Source organism: Lepidochelys kempii, chromosome 8 (genome assembly GCF_965140285.1).
Source record: "Lepidochelys kempii isolate rLepKem1 chromosome 8, rLepKem1.hap1, whole genome shotgun sequence".
Lineage (NCBI taxonomy): Eukaryota > Metazoa > Chordata > Testudines > Cheloniidae > Lepidochelys > Lepidochelys kempii.
The window spans coordinates 78,590,501-78,611,392 of record NC_136387.1 but is presented as its reverse complement, the minus strand read 5'-3'; the positions used below and the strand labels follow the sequence as shown (position 1 = coordinate 78,611,392).

Genomic DNA, 20,892 nt, shown 5'->3' with positions numbered 1-20,892 from the left:
GGATTTTATTCTATGGATTTGACTGGTACATACAGTGCTATTGTAATTTACTTCAGTTGAATGCATATAACTACAGCAGTCCTTATGAATTAACACATTTGGTTCCCCATTCTCTCCTCACACCAGTGTGATTTCATTGAATTCAGTGAATTTACTCCTGGTTTGGACTGGTGAATGGAAAATTAAAACAGCATTTAAAAATAAAATGGAAGTGGGCAGTAATCATACTAGTTAACTTCCAAGCTTAACACTGCCAGCATTATCCCACTCTGGGACGTGTTAATCAAAGGAAGTCAGAATTGCAAGACTGAGGGAAATAAATAAATAAATGTGAAACTAACATGACAGGTGACTGACTTCACCATGTGTTCACTCTGCTCTTTCATTGCCCTCATCCCACCTTCCTCCGGGAGAAAGTCTGCCCTGTCTTTCATTTTAAGCAGCTCCACTGAACTTAAAAGTTGCAGTAATCGCAATATCCATCTTTTTGCCATACTCCCTGGCACTTTCTTTTTGCTGTCATTATATTTAAATCCATTTTTAAAAACCTCTAAAAATACAGTATTATCTTGAAATTTTTCTCTTTTACACACCCACCCACCCCACAAAGACCTTCACCTTTTTCCTGATAGCCAAACCTTGCCCTGACCTTTCCCCCCAATGAGTTGCCTTTTGGTCACTGAAAACAGACTCCATCCCAACATGCAATGCTAACAGAAAGCATTGCTCCATTCATTGCTAAGGAAAGCTCAAGAGACTGTATGTGTGTATAGAGTTTGAGTTAGAGGCAACACTCAAGTCATAACTCAAGTTAACTTCGCAGTGAAGATAAGCCCTAAATGACTTAGGCATTCTTGAAAATGTTATCCCATATCTTATTTATGAGACTGATCAGTAAACAAAGTTCCCAAATAAATATGCCTATCCTCTAATCGGTCTTTTTATGGAGGCAAGAAAAACAACTTTTCTGTTAAAGTAGAGGTTGGGATATGGAGGGCTAGTTTTCCTATTATGGAGAGTCTAATAAAAGTGAATGGATTATATTGCAATTTTAAAATTTTGCTTTAAATATTGTTTTAAACAACATGTTGAACATGGGTATGATAAACATGGCACTGCTCTGTAATAATTTATTACTATTATACGTTGACCTATTTATAGGGATGTTTATCATATGAATATGTTGGTTTATTTTAATAGCAGGCTACAAGGAAAAACAAGCAGGAAGGGATGCAGGATACTTCAAGATAAGCCACCCTTTGGCCTTCTGCAAACACTTAAGGGTGATGTTACAGAGTACGGGGCAGAGGCACTGACTTTGAGGAGTGTGGCTCAACCTCCTGTTAAGCCTACCAGACTGGCTTTGTCCAGGAAGGCCAAAGCATGGGAGCTGACAAGAACAAAGCATCTCTGGTTGCATTAAAAGCTCCCCTCTCTCTTGAGGAGGTAATGTTGAGGAGCTGTTTGGAAAAAACAGACTGACAGGCATCTGCTGGGGTGTCTGAAGAAGCTAGTCCTGCCCAGGCCACCATTACAGAATGGAAGGTCTTCAGGTAAGCTAGACATGCATGCAGATTTATTGTTGTTTTAAAACCCTTTTTCTCTAAATGCTTTCTTCCTACCGGTAAAATAAACAATACTTTGCTTTTAAGAAGTCTGTTGGTCAATACAACCACAACTGGTCTCACACTGCCAAAGAGCCACAGGTACCAAACCTAGTTGGATTTGACGAGCAAGCCCAGAGACTATACACATGGTACTGTATGCCAGGGCATAGTCTAACAATGGGAGAATTGCTAAATTCCACCCAAGGAAAGGTAGAGGCAACCTGACCCCTGAAGGAATGCACTCAAAGAGATCAGGAAGAGGACAGAGGTGCAGCTAGCCCTGTGATGCTGACATTGGGAAGTACCAGGAAAAGATTGAAATAAATAAGAAATGGTGCCCATAAACAGAGAAACGGTGGTCTCACCTCACTCCTCAACACAGATTTCATAGAAGAGTGTTGCTGTGAGTTCTCATCCCCAGTATGAAGTACTGTCTTAAGTAATTAAGAACTACACCAGTAAGACAAACAACATATACTTCATGATGCAATACCCTGGATTTTTTTATGTTTACTTATTTTTCAAATACACAAAATTAAGGAATTCACAGTGGATGTTCCAGCCATTAGAGCCAATAAGTGTAGAATATGGGGTTTTCCTTCTCTTGCTTTTTATTTATAAGCACCTATGGACCATTCACTTGATGAACTCAAGTAAATCTGTACCTGCTGAATTGTTGCAAAGTAGATCTTAACATATTCATGATTTATTTGAGAACTGGTTTCTTAGGAATTAACTGTGTCAACCTGCATTAGAATAATCAAAACTGATTTTAGACACAGTAGACATCATTAAATAATTTTTTCAGTATAAATATACCTGAGCTTCACCCCTTTCTGCATCTCTCCTACATACAATTCTCCATTAGAGAAAAATGTCTCTGTAAGTAGGGTTGTGATATGAATGGGATTGGGTATGGATTTCCTTTCTATTTATCATTTCATAGTTTAATTTAGAGCTTTCAAAAATCCGTTTGAACAAGTATGTATTGCACATATACAAATACCGATGAGTTTGATTCTACCTTTCCAAATATAGTGAAATTTAATGGTGCTCTGTTTGAGCATAGTTTCAACAAGAAAACTGTACATAAATACAGCTGGATTTTATATTACTACAAAGCAGACAATTTATCTAACTGAAGGATAATTTGTTAGCATATGCAGCCCCTCCAGAATAGTTCTTTTTAATTTTTGAGCATGCTTGTCCCATTTGGGGTTATGCATTCTTGTGGTTTTTGGTTAATGAGAAAGTTAAATATTTTATCACCTGGCTGGCATTTGTAATAGCCAACATATAATTAATTTCACCCTGTTAGTTCACTGCTTGCATTATCAGGAGCAGAAAAAAGGTATCAAGGGCCCAGATCTGCTCAGATTTTGCTCCAACTCCCCACATAAACATTTCCTCCCAATACAGACCACCCTGTCTTCTTTCCCAGATCCCCTCCACATGAGCCTCTCTTTCACTGCCTCCTCAGCCTCGGGCTGTCCAGCTCATCCACCCGCCTTCAAAGTCCCAGCCCAATTAGTGTTCGGAAACAAATTTCTTTAAAAACCACCTCCTCTCTTCTCATTTTATAGCTGAGTCCATGCTCTTTACCTGCTCCTTAGTCCTTGCTCTATGGACCACATAAAGTGAAGAAAAAAATCCATAAATACCCCCATTTAGTTATACTGCTACATCCTATCCCTGTCAAATCCCTCTGCATCAGCACAAGATGGGACCCAAGGGTGAGCCAGACACTCATTCCTTGCCCCAGATCTGCCTACAGCCTTCTCTTGAGCTGAGTGAGCCCCACCTCCTGCCAGTGCCATCAGTAGCAATCAGTTGTGTAGCAGGAGCCTTCTACCTCCTGCCTGTCTCCCACAGGCTGCTGATGCATTTTGCATTGGCCCCCTTGTTGAATCTTTATATTACAAGCTTCTGGACTCCTTCTGAGCACAGACCTGGATCCAGACTTAATCTGTCCGTTTATTACAACTCATAACATAGTGTTGGCAATTCTATAGCTGAGGGAGAGATGACTCCTCTATTCTAAGGTTAGCATGGTCCCTTACATTCACACAGAGCAGTGGTTTTCAACTCAGGGTATGCGTAGCTCTGGGGGTACGCAGATGGCTTCTGGGGGTACATCAACTCATCTAGACATTTGCCTACTCTTACAACAGGCTACATAAAAAGCACTAGTGAAGTCAGTACAAATTAAAATTTCATACAATGACTTGTTGATACTGCTCTATATACAAATGTAAGTACAATATTTATACTTCAATTGATTTATTTTACAATGATATGGTAAAAGTGAGGAAGTAAGCACTTTGTCAGTAATAGTGTGCTGCGACACTTCTGGTTTTTTATGTCTAATTTTGTAAGCAAGTACTTTTTAAGTGAGGTGAAACTTGTGGGTACGTAAGACAAATCAGACTCCTGAAATGGGTACAGTAGTCTGAAAAGGTTGAGACCCACTGACATCGAGCTCCACTAAAGTTGCCAGGACTCTACATGGGCATAATCAATCATGCCAGCAGGTAATGGTATACGTTCAGTGAAAAAACTCCCTTGAAGTCTGGTTGAGAAACAGCTGCATTTGAAAGTAACATACTGCACCCACATACTACTTTAATGTCATTACCTTTTCAAGCACATATCTGGCTGCACTCTTCCAAATACATGCCCGTGCATGTTCTTGAATGAGAGATTTGTGCAATTTCTCAGACAGTTGCACTATTTGACAAGACACACTGAAAACAATCTTTTAATTCATTTTTTTAAAAGAGAAAACTAAATGTAAAGAATCTAGGTAAATGGCACATTTACTTATTTCCTGAAGGCCCAAAAGTATGCTAGCAGCTTCAAAGAAACAAGTAAAAACCCAGCCCTACCCCACAGCTCATCTGTGAATATGGATTGTGAAAAGAGCAGTGAGGGTAAACAAACAGAGAAAAAGGGAGGGGAATTGGAATGAGGAAGATAAGTATAGAATAAAGATTATGTGAATACACAGTAATTCCCAACTTCGCGCTTCTGTAACTTGGGGGATGGGGGTACATTTTATTCCCTACCTCCGTCTGACTTACTAGAGGCAAGATGACAGAAATGTGTTTAAGATGTATTTGAATGCAGAGAGGGAGGTGGTTTGATGAACAGGTTTGAAGTGTCAAACATAAAGACTGGAATTTCAGAGCAAAGGTCCCTATAGCAGTAACTCAGCCACTTGCACCTACTTGTTAAATGCCGGAGTCTGCATTCCTTGTGCCCAAGATTTTCCACTGATTTCTACCACACAGAAATCATAGGTGCACCATGAATGCACAACTGGGTTTAAGGCATTCATGTTAAAATTATATGTATTGACACAAATAACTCATATGCACACAAAGGGCTGGGGAAAGATGACCATGTGCATCTTTGTTCTGAATGTCCTGACATGTGAGAGATTAAGATACACTTAATGCTTTACCAAAAGAATTTTATTCTGAATATATCAGAACTATTACTAATTTGCACCAATAACTGAAGACCCATTATGAATTACTGAACTCTGCAGGTTAATAAATACTACAAATTAAAACTGAAAAGACAAACAATGAGTCTAAGTTTACATTGTAGTAGTGTCAGTTATTGATAACGATTCAAAACACACTAGTAAATATAATGCAGAAATAATAAAAACTCTTAACGTGAACCTCCCTACATTCTATGACGTTTTTACTGAGGAACGGCAAGAGCAAGCAACAAAAACGTTGTGCAGATTTATACAGTGTGCTGTTTAAAACACTTCTACTAAGACAAAGTATTAATTATTTGTAACAGTGAATTATTCTTCCATGACAGATCTTTGTTATTGTATTATCTAACTGCCTGATTTCTCTTAGCTGCTAATCTGCTTCAGACTTTTCCCAGCTCATCCTCTGCTGGCTGCTTTTATTTCATTTTCTGGTTGGCTGATCTTTCCCTGCTTGTCTGAACTGAATGCAAAGGTGCTTCCTGACATGAGCCACTTCTGCCCTGGGCATAGGGTACATTAGTAGCCTGAAATTGGGAGGAGCGTTAGTAGATATCTTCTTATATAAAAAGGGGAGAAATACTATTTAATTAATACATTGTTGAAGGACTCCAAGTGAAGATGTGACTTAGAACGGTCAGAAACACATATGAAGATGTCGGGGGGTGCTATTGCAGCTTAATGAAGAAGAAAGCATCGAAGCCTACTTAAATTATTGAATCCCAAGCGTCCAAGACACCTAGAATCCCTAGAGGCAAACTATTTTAAAAAGTGTTGCACAGTAAGTTCAAATACTCTCTGACTGTGGCAATGGCTTTTTAGTCAATTTATATTTAAAGGTATTTGAGAAACTAAACTGACCACACATTTTAAAAGTGTACTTAACGCTAGTCTACACAGGCACTGATCACCACAAAGTCTACACCCAGGAAAGATATTAAATATCTGCACTCAAAACTGCAACATAGTGCTAATACAACCTGCTGAGTTAATATAATGAACACTTTAATATACTATATTGATATATTAATCTGTTATAGGGACATATGTCACACTAAATTATGTAGGTGTGCATTTTTGTTTGTTCATATGTGAAAAACACACAAATCCACACACACCATCTTTCAGTGTTTTAAAGGAGTAATGCACATTCAATAGAAATGTCAGTGAAACGGAATAAATTCAATGTTGTTTCGATCCAGCTTCTCTAACATAAGAGTGAATTTAGATTTTTCTACATCTACACATGTATTAGATTCACACTGAGCCTTGTGCAGTGTTGCACATATACCAGGAGTTAACTGGTTTTAACACTGTTGTACCATCTCCCTGGATTGTGTTTAAACTTACAAAGAACTGCTGTGATTTACTATAAAGGGCTTCAGTGTGTCTTAAAACACACCAGAGTGATATATTTCGTGCAACAAAATGACTGACATCCAGACATGTTTGTTAAGCACAACTACTGTAGTTGCAAAAGAAAAAGGATGAGAACCGTTTTTCAGACTAATCAATCTGAAGTCACCATTACAGCATTGCCAGGACAACAAGAACATACATCTGGATTCATTTTCTTTCTGATACAAATTGTAGGTGATTCACTGCACGACTGAGAATTAGGTCAGACGTGTTCTTCCCAAGCTGTGGCTATTGTGCTAAGAATGGGAAAGCTTCTCCCGTAAGGGCTCAGGTTGGAGTTCATTGTGGGAAAGGGAGACTGCAAGTGCACTGAGCATCTTCTGACTCTCCTTTCCCATCATGCCACCAACCTGCCACGCCTTACAGCACCGCACTCTGTATACACTGCTGCCTTCCCGGAACAGCTGTTCCTTGCAAACATTTCCCACGGAGATCTTCGGTTTAATTCCGTGCATTTGCATTTTCACCGGCTCGGTCTCCATGAAGTTAAAATAAAACGTCACAGAGCAAGTCCGGCCAGTAAATGACCCAGCCTGGGTTTCTGCGGGCAATGGGCTCTAGCCCCGCCCGGGAAGTTACAGAGATCTTAGCAGAGACCCGCGTGGGGACTTGGGGGAAGGGAGCGGCAGGTAGGCCACACGGTCTGGATCCCGCCCCGTGCTCAGCGAGCCTCCCTCCCCCGCTCCCCCTGCAGCTGGTACCTCCTTTCTCCTGCTGGGGGCCCCCGGCCGGGTGATCAGGGCGGTCTCCTCGCACACCACGGCCACGTCCTCCACGAAGACACAGTCGGGCAGGCTCTCGTCGGCCGGCAGCTCCAGCACCTGCAGCCCCAGCTTGTTCTTGAGCACCGCGACGTAGAGCTGGTGCTCCCGCTCGGCCCGGGCGAAGTCCACCTCCGGGCCCTTCTCTATCCGCAGCGCGTGCTGGCTCAGCGACTCGGGCAGAGCCCGCACCACGACGTGGCTGCACCGCCCCAGGCTCGAGCCGCCGCCGCCGCCGCCGCTCAGCCCGGCCATGCTGGGAGGCGAGTAGCAGGCACCGCCGCGCGCTCACTGCACAGCAACCGGGCCCCGCGCCCGCCTCTGTCCCCGTGGGGTAGGGCTCACGCCGCTTCTGCCTGAATAGGCAGCCCACCATTGGTGCGGTTCCAAGGGAGTTCCCATTGGCTGGCTGCTTGGATCGAAGCACCTGATTGGTCCGTTTTGGCAGAACCCTTTACCTGTTTTCTGGGCTGCAAGGTTGGCTGGGGGAGGAGCCCTAGGACCTGTTCCTGGAAGGGTGGGGGGAAGTGGAGGAGAGCGCTCCGCGGGCTGCCCTTGCAAGGGCTCAGCGCTGCACCGCTTGGAGCCCGCTGGCTGCAGACTGTGTGGCGGGAGGAGGATGGGCCAGGTGCCCAGCCCCTCATTCACTGGGACTTCGCTGTATTTGGATTCTTCTGAAAGCACGTTGGCCACCTTCTGAACCTGTGGGCCAGTGCCTACCGGACGGCTCCCCTGCAAGTGAGGGTGGCAGGGAGAGGAGGAGGTGGAGGTTCTTTATGCCCTTCCTCCCGTCCCCGTCGTGCACCTGTGTAAGGACCAGGTGTATGTACTGCATCCTCAATGTGCAGGGATGGGAGAGGGCTCTTCAGCTCCAAACCTCTTTTTGGTAGTGAGGTGGCCACTCAACAGAATTTGGTTCCAGATGCAAATCCAAACTTTCCCTGGAGCTGAGGAGGGGGGATATTTAGGGCCATCTCGAATTTTGTGTTGCTAATAACTTTCCAAGAGCAGTTTCTTAGGCCAGGCCTACACTATAAACTTACATCTGTATAACTAGCTTGCTCAGGGGTGTGAAAAATCCACACCATCGAGTGACAGAGTTATACCAACCTAAGCCTGATGTAGACAGCTCTGTGTCAACAGGAGGGCTTCTCCTCTCAACATAGCTACTGCCTCTTTTAGAGGTGGATTAACTATGCCGACAGGAGAAGCTCTCCGGTTGGCATAGTAGCATCTGCACTAAAGCACTATAGTGGCACAGCTGCAGTTTTTAAAGTATAGTCCTGCCCATCCCAGCACTGTATTTCGTTAAAGGAAGTTGTGTTTGAAAACAAAATGAGGACAGGTGAAGTGTGGTACCTTCAACTTGTATAATACATTCATTCAAAATAGTTGTACAAAAGTGACAAAGCATCTCTCTCTCACACACACTCTCTCTCCCACACACACACACACACATTTAGTTCTTGACATTTTTTCCTCTCTCAAAACTTCCATGAAATGGCCTGCCCTGTTTTATATAAAAACATGAAAAAACCCAGTTTTGCATGTACTCAAGGAAAATTTACTTTCAACTGACAGAAGTTTCACACTTTTCAGAAATGTGATACTCTTGCCCTTATGTGGTCCTGTTTCAGAGAAATATCCGGTAAACATTCAGTTTTTGAGTTAGGTTTTGTTGTATGGTTGGTTTTTTTTAAACGCAAAAGAAGGCTATTTTTGAAATTTTTAAACTCAAAGCAAAACTTGAGGTTTTCACATTGGTTTAGCATTTTAATACACTGGTATTAGAAACAATGGTATATTCATTTGAAAATCATATACTATACATGTATAATGTCATTGTCTACCAATTATTTACCAGAATGGGGCCAGACTCTGTACCATGAAACCAATGGGAGTTTTGCCATTGATTTCAGTGGGAGCAGGGACATAATAAGGCTTAAGGCCAATGGGGCAATGGAGCTAATTCTAGGATCAGATGCCAAGTAATCTTAGTACTTTGAGATAAACAGCAAACGTGAAATCCTGGCTCCATGGAAATCTGTGGCAAAACTTTGAATTGACTTCAGTTTTATTTCCAATAAACTCAGGAGTACTTACTTGGATATCTGATCATTTCAATTTACAATTATTCAAATAACCACAAGGGCACTTAGATAGCCAAATCATTCATATAACTGTACCTGCAAGTCTTTGGCTTCATGTTAACGAACATCTAATTTGAGGTATTGTAGAAAGGTGACTTACCTCTGGCAAGATGCACAGCTCTGACAGTTTCCCCACACTAGGCCATAGTCTCCCTCTGGTGGTGGGGTAGTTTGGTTGGACGACTAAGGTACTCCAGGGCAGCATGAGCTCCAAATAGAAGTCCAAAGGAAATTAAAAACAAACTATCAAATCTCCAAGTCTTTTTACTGGGTCACTGTCCTCCCTTGAGGGCCTGTCTGACTTCTCCCCCTTCTGCACTACAGCATCTTTTCTCTTCATTGCAGGGATTTCCACTTCCATGAGGTAGCAGCAAGTGGGAGTCCAGTCCCTCCCTTTACTCCAGTCTCCAGCCCAAGGACCAAAACTGTGAAGCAACTGTCCACTCAAAGAAAGACCCACCCTACTTCACTTTTCCCTCAGCCATTTTTTTGCTTTGGAATGTCTCCTCCTAGGCCTTATCCAGCATCATCAGCCAAGTATTTCCCAGGTTCCTTCCCTGGTCATTGCAATGACCACATGTATGTAGTATTTGAATAGCTACATAAATATGGGTATTAAATGTATTTTCAGTATACAAAAAGGCAAATAATCTCTGTTATTTAGGAGAATGACAAACTATTGAGGATCTTGAAGATAGAATTGGAAGTGGTGGTTCAACACACACATAAAATTTGATGATTCTACATTTATCAAAGCATCGTTTTTTATTTTTATCATTATAAATCATAGTTTTGGCCAATGACACACACTTTGGGGGAGGGGGTGCATGATTTTAGCCAGAAGAAGAAATGGTAAGATTAGTCAATAATTAGGATAAATTTATAGGTTCCATAATAAGAAATAGCATGTGTTGAAAATAGTGGTCTCACAATCACTGAATAGAGTAGTTCTAATCATTTTAGATTTTCAAATAGTCAAAATATATAATTTATTTATGAACTGTTACTTTTTTTTAACTCTTATTAAAAATTACAGGAATATGGGATATTAGGTGATGCTGCCATCATGTGCACTTATTATATGATAGAATAATGTGGTTTTCCTGTAGTAATTATCACTGACATGGGATGACCTCAGATGGACAACAGAATTTATAGGTCTACATATCATAAACTTATGATAGTGCTGTATGGAAGGACTAAATATATATAAATTGTTTCTAACAGCTTTTGTATGCCATTCTGTTTCTAAGGAGGAGGGAGGCTGTTTATGGACAGAGGTCCTTATGCAAAGAATACAATGCACTTTGAACCAGTAGCACTGTGGATAAACACAGACAAATGGAGTTTATCCACTTCTCATTTGGGGACTGTGGAGTTTAGTTTAGGTTAGTTTACCCACTTCTTTTTTTACCACTACACCACTGCTTTGAACATACAAAATATTATATACGGACACAAAGTTATAGAAACAAAGTATTGAATATGCTATAAACCAAAATGCTACATGTAGTCATTTAAAGGTACAGGTGCAGTTTAAACGTAAATCAAAACTAGCTTTTTGAGGTTAATATTTTTGTAACCATGACATGTCATTAACAGTGTCTATGAACAGATGCAGTAGGAGCAAAATTGTGCATATTTATGGTAAGGGTAGCAAAAATTATTTAGTTTACATATAAATTAACAGTACACACAGAAATTACACAGTCTGATTAGTGTAATGTTAAAATTCATCATAATAGCATATGCAGTCATCAAAAAGCTACAGGGTCAACTATAATCATCTTCATTCTTTCCAGATTCATGGAGTATATTTATTTCATCGCTTTATGGATTACATTATTACAGATACTTTGTGTTTTCCAAATATAGTGAGTTCAAACAGGTGCTAGTGGAAGTCAGTAGAGATGCCATCTGCTAGCCAGAAAAGAAAGAGATGTCACAAGGAAAGTATCCTAAATGAATTCAGCAACAAATAAAAACAAAAACAAAAAACACCACCATTCTAACAGGGACCAGTTTAGAAGGTACTATGCACAAAACTTAAACAACATGAAAATTGGTACCTAGAAAGAGAAAATAGGGGAAACACACTGTATGTTCACATAGAAAAGTATACATATTCATTAACACCACAATGCATCTGATGAAGTGAGCTGTAGCTCACGAAAGCTTATGCTCTAATAAACTGGTTAGTCTCTAAGGTGCCACAAGTACTCTTTTTCTTTTTGCGAATACAGACTAACACAGCTGCTACTCTGAAAATTGACACCACAGTGACTTATCTGACAGCGCCAATGAGAAAGTCAGAAGAGGGACAGAAGAAAGTTGAATTACAGGAATGTATTTGTGAAAGCATGTGTGAATAGGTCAGTCACTTTCAAAAGAAAGCAGTAGCTTTGAAAAAAGATATATTATTTTAAAGGTTTGTCAGAACAGAAAAAATCAACAAGAAACAAAGTAAAAATCGATCACTTTGACAAAATCACTTGGCATATTAGCCAGATTTTTGAGCCATGGCATTACATTCAAAAAAGAACCGATAATTTTGGCAGAAGATGGTTACATACTAGAGATTCTGAAACTTATTTCTGGGATGAGTCATGTAGCATAAATAAAGCATGTTTTATCACAAATATTTCTTTGGCATGTTACGTCATCTTTGTGAGTCAATGAGGACTCAGAATTTATGCCAAAAATCAGGCAACGCCCCTGTACTGCACTATGTAATTGAAGACCACAGTTGTTCACTGCTATTGAACAATTTGCATGACAGTAACAAACTGTGGAATTTGGATCAATGCCAAGTGTAAAAGCATATCAAGCAGCCTGGGCAATTTTTTGAAGCCTTCTAGGATGCCAAGTCTGAACATACTTTCCAGCACTTGCAGATGCTAGCGGTCCTTAACACCACTCTCTCTCTCTCTCTCTAAAGTTTTTATATCGTGTGTGTCACTGTGTTAACTAAGTGTTGCACAAAATTAAGGAGCATGAAAGACCAGAACAAAAAAGGCATGTTAGACATTCTACCAGCAACTCTCTGCCATGTGGATAAGTCCACTGTACCAGAAACATAGTTAGAAGCCATTGGGTAAAATTTTCAAGTTTCTTATAACATAATCAGACTGCTGCCCAAACATGAGATGTATGATCCTACACTCCTTACTTGGGCAAAAATTCCATTAGCATCAATTGGAGTTTGGTCTGAGCAAGGGTACATAATTTGGTCCAGACTGACACTCCTGTGAGGAAGGTAAGTATTATTTATCCACATTTACAGATAGGGATACTGAGGCAAAACTGTTAAATGAGGGCTTGTCTACACAGGAAAAATTATTGTGGAATAGCTATTTTGCATTAAACTATTCCCACTCAAATTTCTGAGTGGATTCTCTTATTCTGGAATAAGAATTCTTTATTCTGAATTATCTTAATCCATTTTGGATGTGGAGTTAATCAGGAATAGCTATTCCACTTTCTAGTCACACCCTACCTTAAGCTAAATTTACTTCACAATATAGACAAGCCCTGATTTTCCAAGGGTCACACAACAAGCCAGCGTCAGAGCTAAGATTAGCATACAGAATTTCCTGACTTTCAGTCCAGCCCACTTTTACACAGAATAGCTCAGTCATTTAGACAAATTATATTCTTACTAAAAATCATGTTATCAGGATATCAACTCAATAATCTGGGTGAAGTCAGGAGAGTTAAAAAACATTAACTGATTGCATTCAGGCAACGTATGCACAAACACTAAGACACCTTACTAAGCTTGTGCCAGTCTTTATATTTTCAAAGGGCTGTACAAATATAACTATTTAATACTCAAGTTTATCCCCTTTTTATTATAATGGTAGAAAAAGAAGCTAATATAAGCTGAAAATAGCTGTGAACTGTTCAGTGTTTATATAGCAGAGACTTCTTTGGAGGGAACAGTGATCGCTTCCAGATGTTAAACCATGTACCTGTCAGCATCTGGCAGAACCTTCTGGAGGTACAGTGTTTTCCTGATTTCTCCCCTGCCTGAGCCTAGGGGAACTAGAGGTAAGTTAGCTGAACAAAAGGTTACAGATCCATACCCTGACTGCAGAATTTGTTCTATACATAGCTGGTTCAACAGAAACACAGTATTTGTTTAATCTACTGTGGTATAATAAACAAGGCACTTTGTCAGCTGGCACTTTACATAAGACAAATAGCAATTTCCATGAACTGACAGCTAAGCAGTTGGGAAAAAAAGCTGTCAAAGATTATCCTTTAGAAACCAGCTTTGACAGCAGTCTTGCCAATATGTATGGCACCAAGAAGCACAGACAAAACGCAGATGAGTCGTGCATGCTTAGCATCTATGATCGTCCTACTTCTTTTGTTACAATGAGATGCACTAGTACAGCTAAGATGAACTTTGGATTTACTCAGTTGGGCAAACAGACCTTTTGGACCTTAACTGCATAACTCCTGTAGAATTCTTTTCTATAGATTCATTGAGAGTATCTCATCTTCTTTGCCATAGCTCACACACTTCTAAAATTCGCTTTCAGTAAATGAAATCTGTCATTTAGAAGATCAAGGCTGTGGTGCACCACAAATTCACATAACCATGGATGAAAGGGTCTCCAGGTGAAAATGAAAGCGTTAGAATTTTCCTTACAGAAAAGAGTGGGGAAGGTAATATTTGGTTCAATGATGGATTATTTCCTAGACAAATGCAACAAATATTAGACAGGTTTCAAAGTAGCAGCCGTGTTAATCTGTATCTGCAAAAAGAAAAGGAGGACTTGTGGCACCTTAGAGACTAACAGATTTATTTGAGCATAAGCTTTCGTGAGCTACAGCTCACTTCATCGGATGCATAATATATAATAAGCAATTTTGTGGATTTCTTTTTGTTCCCACCTAGGCCAAGAGAAGGTTATTTTGCAAGCTGGGACTGGAGCCAGCCAGCCAGATTAATACATCACAAATTAAACTAAAAAAAAAAGTGAACATTTCCAGGGTTCTTATTACTAAATTTAATAATATACTCTGTCGACAGTGATGGTTAAGAGATTGTATAAGCAGAAAGAATATGGAAGGTTAGCTTCAAAATCAACCCTCTGGGTTTAATGCAATTATCTTTGCTATTATCTAGCACAGAATCTAGCACAGTATGGGAAAGGTTTTTCTTTCTTCAATGCAAGATGTTCTTTAGACTGCTCAGATTTGAAAAAAAAATGCAGATAATTCCATCGAAAGCATGATCAAAATGTAATTAATATGGGCAGCAATACCATAGGAAATCTTGAAAGGATATCAGCTGTTAAAATTTATTCTTTTAGGACTTTCATATTGAATATCCATCAGTTTAAACAACAGTATGTAAGATACTTTAGCTGTGCGCTGGGAATGTTCTGCCTCCTCCTTGCTTAGCTAGCCTATAGCTAATGTGCCTTGCAGATCTGTTGACATTTTAAAATTTCTGTATTTCTCTGTTTGATGCCAGTTTTTGCATTATGTGACCATTTCAACAACCCTCGTATTATGTACAGACAACAGATATTTGGCATTGTTAGTTGCCTTAAATGAATGTTGGTTTTACCATGAAGTTAGAGAGAAATTGAATAATATATGCAGGCTATCTCTGCTGTTAAGTTTGGTGGCCTTATTAGTTTACCTGTGTTTGAGGACAGGTGAGATTAATGTACAGGCGTTGTTATACTTTTCCCAAGGTAACTGAAAAGGAGAAAGTCAGCACGGAAAGCAGGTAGCCTTCCCACCAACGTCTCTGAAAGAAACAGCAGATCATCAGCAGAAATGTGCTCCACACAGTCTGCCAACTTTGCTCCTTACTCACACCCTCCTCTCCTAAAAACTGTTATATTCTTATTTCACTCAATATCATCTAAAAACACCACATATTAATCAGCAATACAGCCAAAGTGGAAATGTAAGAAGTTTGCCTTTTATTTTGCATCTAAGAACAGAATAATTATTTAATGATTACGGTATCGGTTTTGCAAGATTTATAAAACTGAAAAGTAATTATTTGTTCACTTTAGCAGATATATTAACAACAGTGATGGAGGTTCGGTACTTGTACAAGCCTTTCAATTAGAAAGTCTTTTGAAACAAACCTTTTTTATTATTAATTAGAGGCAAAGCATTCTTTAAAGAAAAAGGCAAAGATCAATAATTTGAAAGGTGATTAGTGATTTTAGGTGCCTTCATTTTTTGTTGAGTGTCCGTTAGAGCTTGTTTATTAAATTGTTACAGAGTTTCCATATGATTTTCTTCATTTGCGCCTCTGCTTCAAGATCTTGATCTTCCACAATACCTACATTCCACAAGAACGGCGGTTCTCAAACTATCGGGTGCGCCTCCTAAGGGAGGCATTGGAATATGTCAAGGGAGGCCCAAGTTGTGTGATTTTTTTTTTAAAAAGAGCTCTGATTATCAGCCCTGGATGGCTGGGACTCATGCAGAAGGGCTGTACACACCTGGGAGGCAGGGATAAAGGGGACCACCGGAGACCCCAGAGCTGACAGCTGGAGCCTGACCACCCAGGCTCGGGCTCTCCTCCGTCTCACTGAGAGACAGCACGGGCTCAGGCACGCCTTCTCTCTCCCCCAGTCCGTCACCTGTCAGGGCTCTGGCTGTCAGCCCCGGGGTAGCAGCAGCAGTGCAGAAGTAAGGGTGGCAATGGGGCGCTAAGCCTGCTGTGAAAAGTGATATTGACAAATATCACTTTTCTCTTTGCCTCCCTTACTTCTCTGCTGCTGCTAGCATGGCGCTGCCTTCAGAGCTGAGCACCCAGCCAGCAGCCCGTTGCTCTCTGCTGTGCCTTCAGAGCTGGGTGGTGGGGAGAGGCCTAAACACCTACAGGCACAAAGAAGGGGAGGCCTGATCAAATAAGTTTGATAACCACTGTACTAGAACAAAACTGGCAACTACAAACTGAAATGTGTGTGTGCAGGAGACAGAACTTTCTTAGCAACTAGCCCGTGAATTTGGAAGCCACTCCCTGAAGAGGTCAGCTTTGCGATGAACCTCAGTGCCTTCAAATTGAAATGCACAAAATCCACTCCTTTGATCTCGACTCCTCGAAAACACTGCATTTAAAAACAAACATGCCTCATTGAACATAAACATAGTCCAGTGCCCTGCTGACTGGAGAGAGAACAATCTCTATGTCTACACTTAATTTCTGAGAGGCACTCAGACACTAGAGTGACAGAGACTGTATAAGAACCTAGAGATGAACAGAGTCTCCAAAACTGAAAGCACATTGTGCATTTGGGAAGGAGGGAGGGGGAGAATAGCTGATTTTTTAAAAGTCTATCCACGTACTCCATTTAAACCAGAACTAAAATTTGAAGACTAAAGGGGTCTCAGCTCATGCATAACGAACACACAGAATGAAGCTATACATCAAGATGACGAGTACAGAGAAGTAAATTTTGTGCCCAGATGGAAATCGATAGCTTTGTTCACTCTTTGGCACCATCAGTTGCTTTGGATAGCAATTAAAAGCCTACCAGCTGCCAAGTGTCCTAATTTCACACAAGAAATCCCACATCTCTCCATATACCTGAAACATCCCTCCTGCCACATTCATTCAGCTCTTTAAAGTCATGCTTGCTGCTGCTGCTGACATACTTCCTTAAGAGACAGCAGCATGTTCTTGATTGTGCATGGCTCCTTGAGTGAATGATTTCCTTGAACTCCTGAGGATATTAAACACTATGCACAAACCAATAACAGTCTCCTTTGTGTAGTGTGAAGTGTAGCTGCGGTAAGCCAACAATCTTGCAGGTCTAATACAGAACCTTTTGTGTCAATGTCTTTCGTCCCTACCACTCTGCTTTCTTCCCATATGTCAACATTGGTTTTTGCCCCCCACTATATTTTCCCGCCCATGGCAGTTCCCATCAAAAATAGTTTTTGCCTGCTCATCCACTTGCAACTTGCCGCTCTTAATTCCAATAAGCACGCCAGAATCCTTGGCAACAGTTGCTGCCACAACTTGTGCTCTGAATTCTGGGTCACGTTCTGAATGAAGCAGTTACAGACAGCAGAATGAAAGGTGGCCCAGACCAGTACTGAGACATGACGGGCTACATTTTTAAAGTGAGGCCTCCATTTGTGCACGTGCAGCTTTGTGCCTGCAAAACCTGCATGTGCATCTTTTGAGCACTCTCACTTGTACACAGGTAATGGGTTTTGTATGAATGAATTTTATTGTCTGCTGGCACAAATAAGACTGCTCAAAAGTGAATGCACAACTATTTTATACTTGCATATGTTGGTCTCTTTGAGAATCTTTGGAAAATTTAGCCTTACCTTTTCATTACTTATTTATATTTCCTTTGGGAGCTAAACACTAAAAATCTTTGGAGTCTGAGTGAAAAGGGTGGATTTTACTATCCTCAAGGGAGAAAAATAGGTTTAGCAATGGTTTCTGATTGATCTTTTATATGCTATATTTTATATGCCCAGCATATTTTAGGTGCTGTATAAATAATAGCATATAATGGACAGTCTGACTCAGATAGTATGAATGGTTTCCAGTAACAGCTCCACAATGGCTTTGACCAAGGATATGTGGTTTTTAATAGGCCTTAAATTACTCAGGCCTGAATCCAGTTAATTAGTGAATGTGTGCGAAGCACTTTGAAGATGAAAACCACTAAGAGCTGAGAATTATTGTTTTATCATTATTATTACTTTATTATTAAAGCTAAGTGAGGACAGCCATCAAGTTCCCAAGGACACTAGAGCCATAGGTTATCTGGTGATTAACACAACCATAAAGGCAGAGGTGAAGAAGCACTCCAGTTGAGAGATTAGCCAGACACCTCAAGACCACACTGCCCAAAATATTATGCTGTACGTATAACCTTGAATTTGCAAAATGGGATGATCCATTTTAATTAAGGGTAAGGGTAGCTGGACAAGAGTTCAGTCTATATTTAGCACCAGTAGAGATGAACAGGCTGTGGAATAAATAAAAGAGAGAGAAGAATGACTGACTTCCTGTGATCCTTTCTTCCTGAGCTACAGCTCACTTCCTCAGATGCAGGTTGCATCTGAGGAAGTGAGCTGTAGCTCACGAAAGCTTATGCTCTAATAAATTGGTTAGTCTCTAAGGTACCACAAGTCCTCCTTTTCTTTTTGCGAATACAGACTAACACGGCTGTTACTCTGAAACCTTTCTTCCTGAGCCATTCATAGCCATGCCAAATTGTCTGTGAACTCCTGAGAAAGGGGCCAGCTAAGACCACTAAGGTGAGTTGATGGTGCTCACTGTCTCTGTCTATCTCTAGAATCAATTTGTCTAATATCATTCTGATTCTCACTTACCTTGACCCCCTTCACTCTGGAAGTGCAGAGGTGCCTCTGATGTGAGTGTAAATGGATTTATGTGCTGGCGAGACACAAAACGGGCTTAAGGCAAATGAGAATCATTCCCATTACCAAAAAGGAAACAAACATATTTACTATTCAGGACTATTTTCAATTTCAAAAGAGTTTGAAAAATTTACTTCCCCTTGCTTACACATTTTAGTATCTGCACAAAATACTACACTAATCCTCCTATAACAAAAATCATCAAGGAAATTCACATACACACAAATTACTTTAAAATTAAACCTGCTGGGAACCCACCTCTAAGGACAAAAATGCCATCAGTCCTACACCAGCAAGACACAAAAGGGATGTCTTAACTTTTTTTTTTTAAATGCCACTTATCCAACTTAATGGTGAGAGATGATCTTTCACAATCGTAGAAACATAGGACGGGACCTTGTGGGGTCATCTAGGCCAGTGCCCTACCTCAGGGCAGGACTAAGTATTTATCTAGACCCTTCCTGACAGCCCAATGATGGAGATTCCGCAACCTCCCTAGGTAATTTATTCCAGTGCTTAACCACCCTGACAGTAGGAAGTTTTTCCTAATGTCCAACCTAAACCTCCCTTGCTGCAATTTAAACCTGTTGCTTCTTGTCCTAGCCTCAGAGGTTAAGAAAAACAATTTTTATCCCTCCTCCTTGTAACACCTTTTATGTACTTGAAAACTGTTATCATGTCCCCTCTCAGTCTTCTCTTTTCCAGACTAAACAAACCCAATTTTTTTCAATCTTCCCTCATAGGTCATGTTTTCTAGACCTTTAATTATTTTTGTTGCTCTTTTCTGGACCCTCTACAATTTCCTGACATGTGGCACCCAGAACTGGACACAATACTCCAGTTGAGGTCTAATCAGCACAGATTAGACTTCCCGTCTCTTGCTTACAACACTCCTGCTAATACATCTCCAAAGGATATTCGCTTTTTTTGCAATAGCAATATACTTTTGACTCATATTTAGCTTGTGGTCCACTATGACCCCCAGATCCTTTTCCACAGTACTCCTTTCTAGGCAGTCATTTCCCATTTTGTATGTGTGCAACTGATTGTTCCTTCCAAAGTGGAGTACTTTGCATTTGTCCTTATTGAATTTCATCCTATTTACTTCAGACCATTTCTCAAGTTTGCTGGAAGCGGCGCAGGCCGAGGGATGTTGTGGCCGCTGCTTCCAGCAGCTCCCATTGGCCTGGAGCAGCGAACCGCGGCCACTGGGAGCCGTGATCGGCCAAACCTGCGGACGCTGCAGGTAAACAAACCGGCCCGGCCCACCAGGGGCTTTCCCTGAACAAGCGGCAGAACAAGTCTGGGAACCACTGTTCTAGATGTTTGCAAATTGATCGCTGAATTATTATCTTTCCAGCTACAGAAGTTAAGATGACTGGTCTATGCAACATGTATTCCGCTATGTTGGAGAAGGGCTGTGTAATTTACAGTGCTGAACAGATGTTGTGTAATAATACTTATAGGACTAAAATTTATTAACGTTTTACACTGACCTGCTAGTGGAAATTCTTGGCTGGGCATTGTCTAGAGCCTAAGGGCTTCCACTGGGGATGGGAGGGAGGAGAGTAAAAGCCATTTTCTGAAACATTTAAAATGGCTAATTAAAAAAGAATGCTAGAAGAATAAAGTACCAACACCCATCTGACTGGGAGGGTGTTGCAAAAAAAGCTTACCTGTTTTTTAAAAATCGAAAGGAGATGCAAGAGGGGCCTGTCTAGGAAGAAAAATATGAGCATACAAACATTTGAAAAATCCATTTAAAAAGTACAGAAAAAAAAAAGGTGCTGAGATTTTCCTTATTGTTTTTAATTTGACAGCTGGCTATAGGAAAAGACAGACAGAAAAGGGAAGGTCTCCAAGACACTGTATCTTTCTGCTCAATGAAAGTTCCTATCAGCCTGCAAATGTATCTGCTCTTCTCCCTAATCCAAGGTGGCTACCATACACAGTATTATGTTGTCTCATGATTAAGGCTACGATTTGGTCACATGACTTCCAGAGACCTCCATGACTTCAGCCCACAGTGGGGGACCCGGGAGCTCTGGGCTGCC

General features: G+C 40.7%; 1 protein-coding gene across 4 annotated transcripts in view; it reads right to left on the bottom strand.

Annotated features, from left to right (window-relative positions):
- Positions 1-20,892, bottom strand: part of DDAH1 (dimethylarginine dimethylaminohydrolase 1) — a 149,986-nt gene that overhangs the window by 90,239 nt on the left and 38,855 nt on the right. For 2 of the 4 annotated variants that reach the window (XM_073357185.2, XM_073357184.1), the window contains exon 1: positions 7,236-7,673. The exons of 1 other annotated variant lie outside the window; for it this stretch is intronic. In XM_073357185.2, coding sequence (XP_073213286.1) covers positions 7,236-7,550 — 315 coding nt within the window. In that variant the 5' untranslated portion in view covers positions 7,551-7,673. Of the gene's footprint in view, positions 1-6,884; positions 7,011-7,235; positions 7,681-20,892 lie in introns of those variants that run through there. One more of the 4 variants, XM_073357187.2, reaches the window with a different exon arrangement.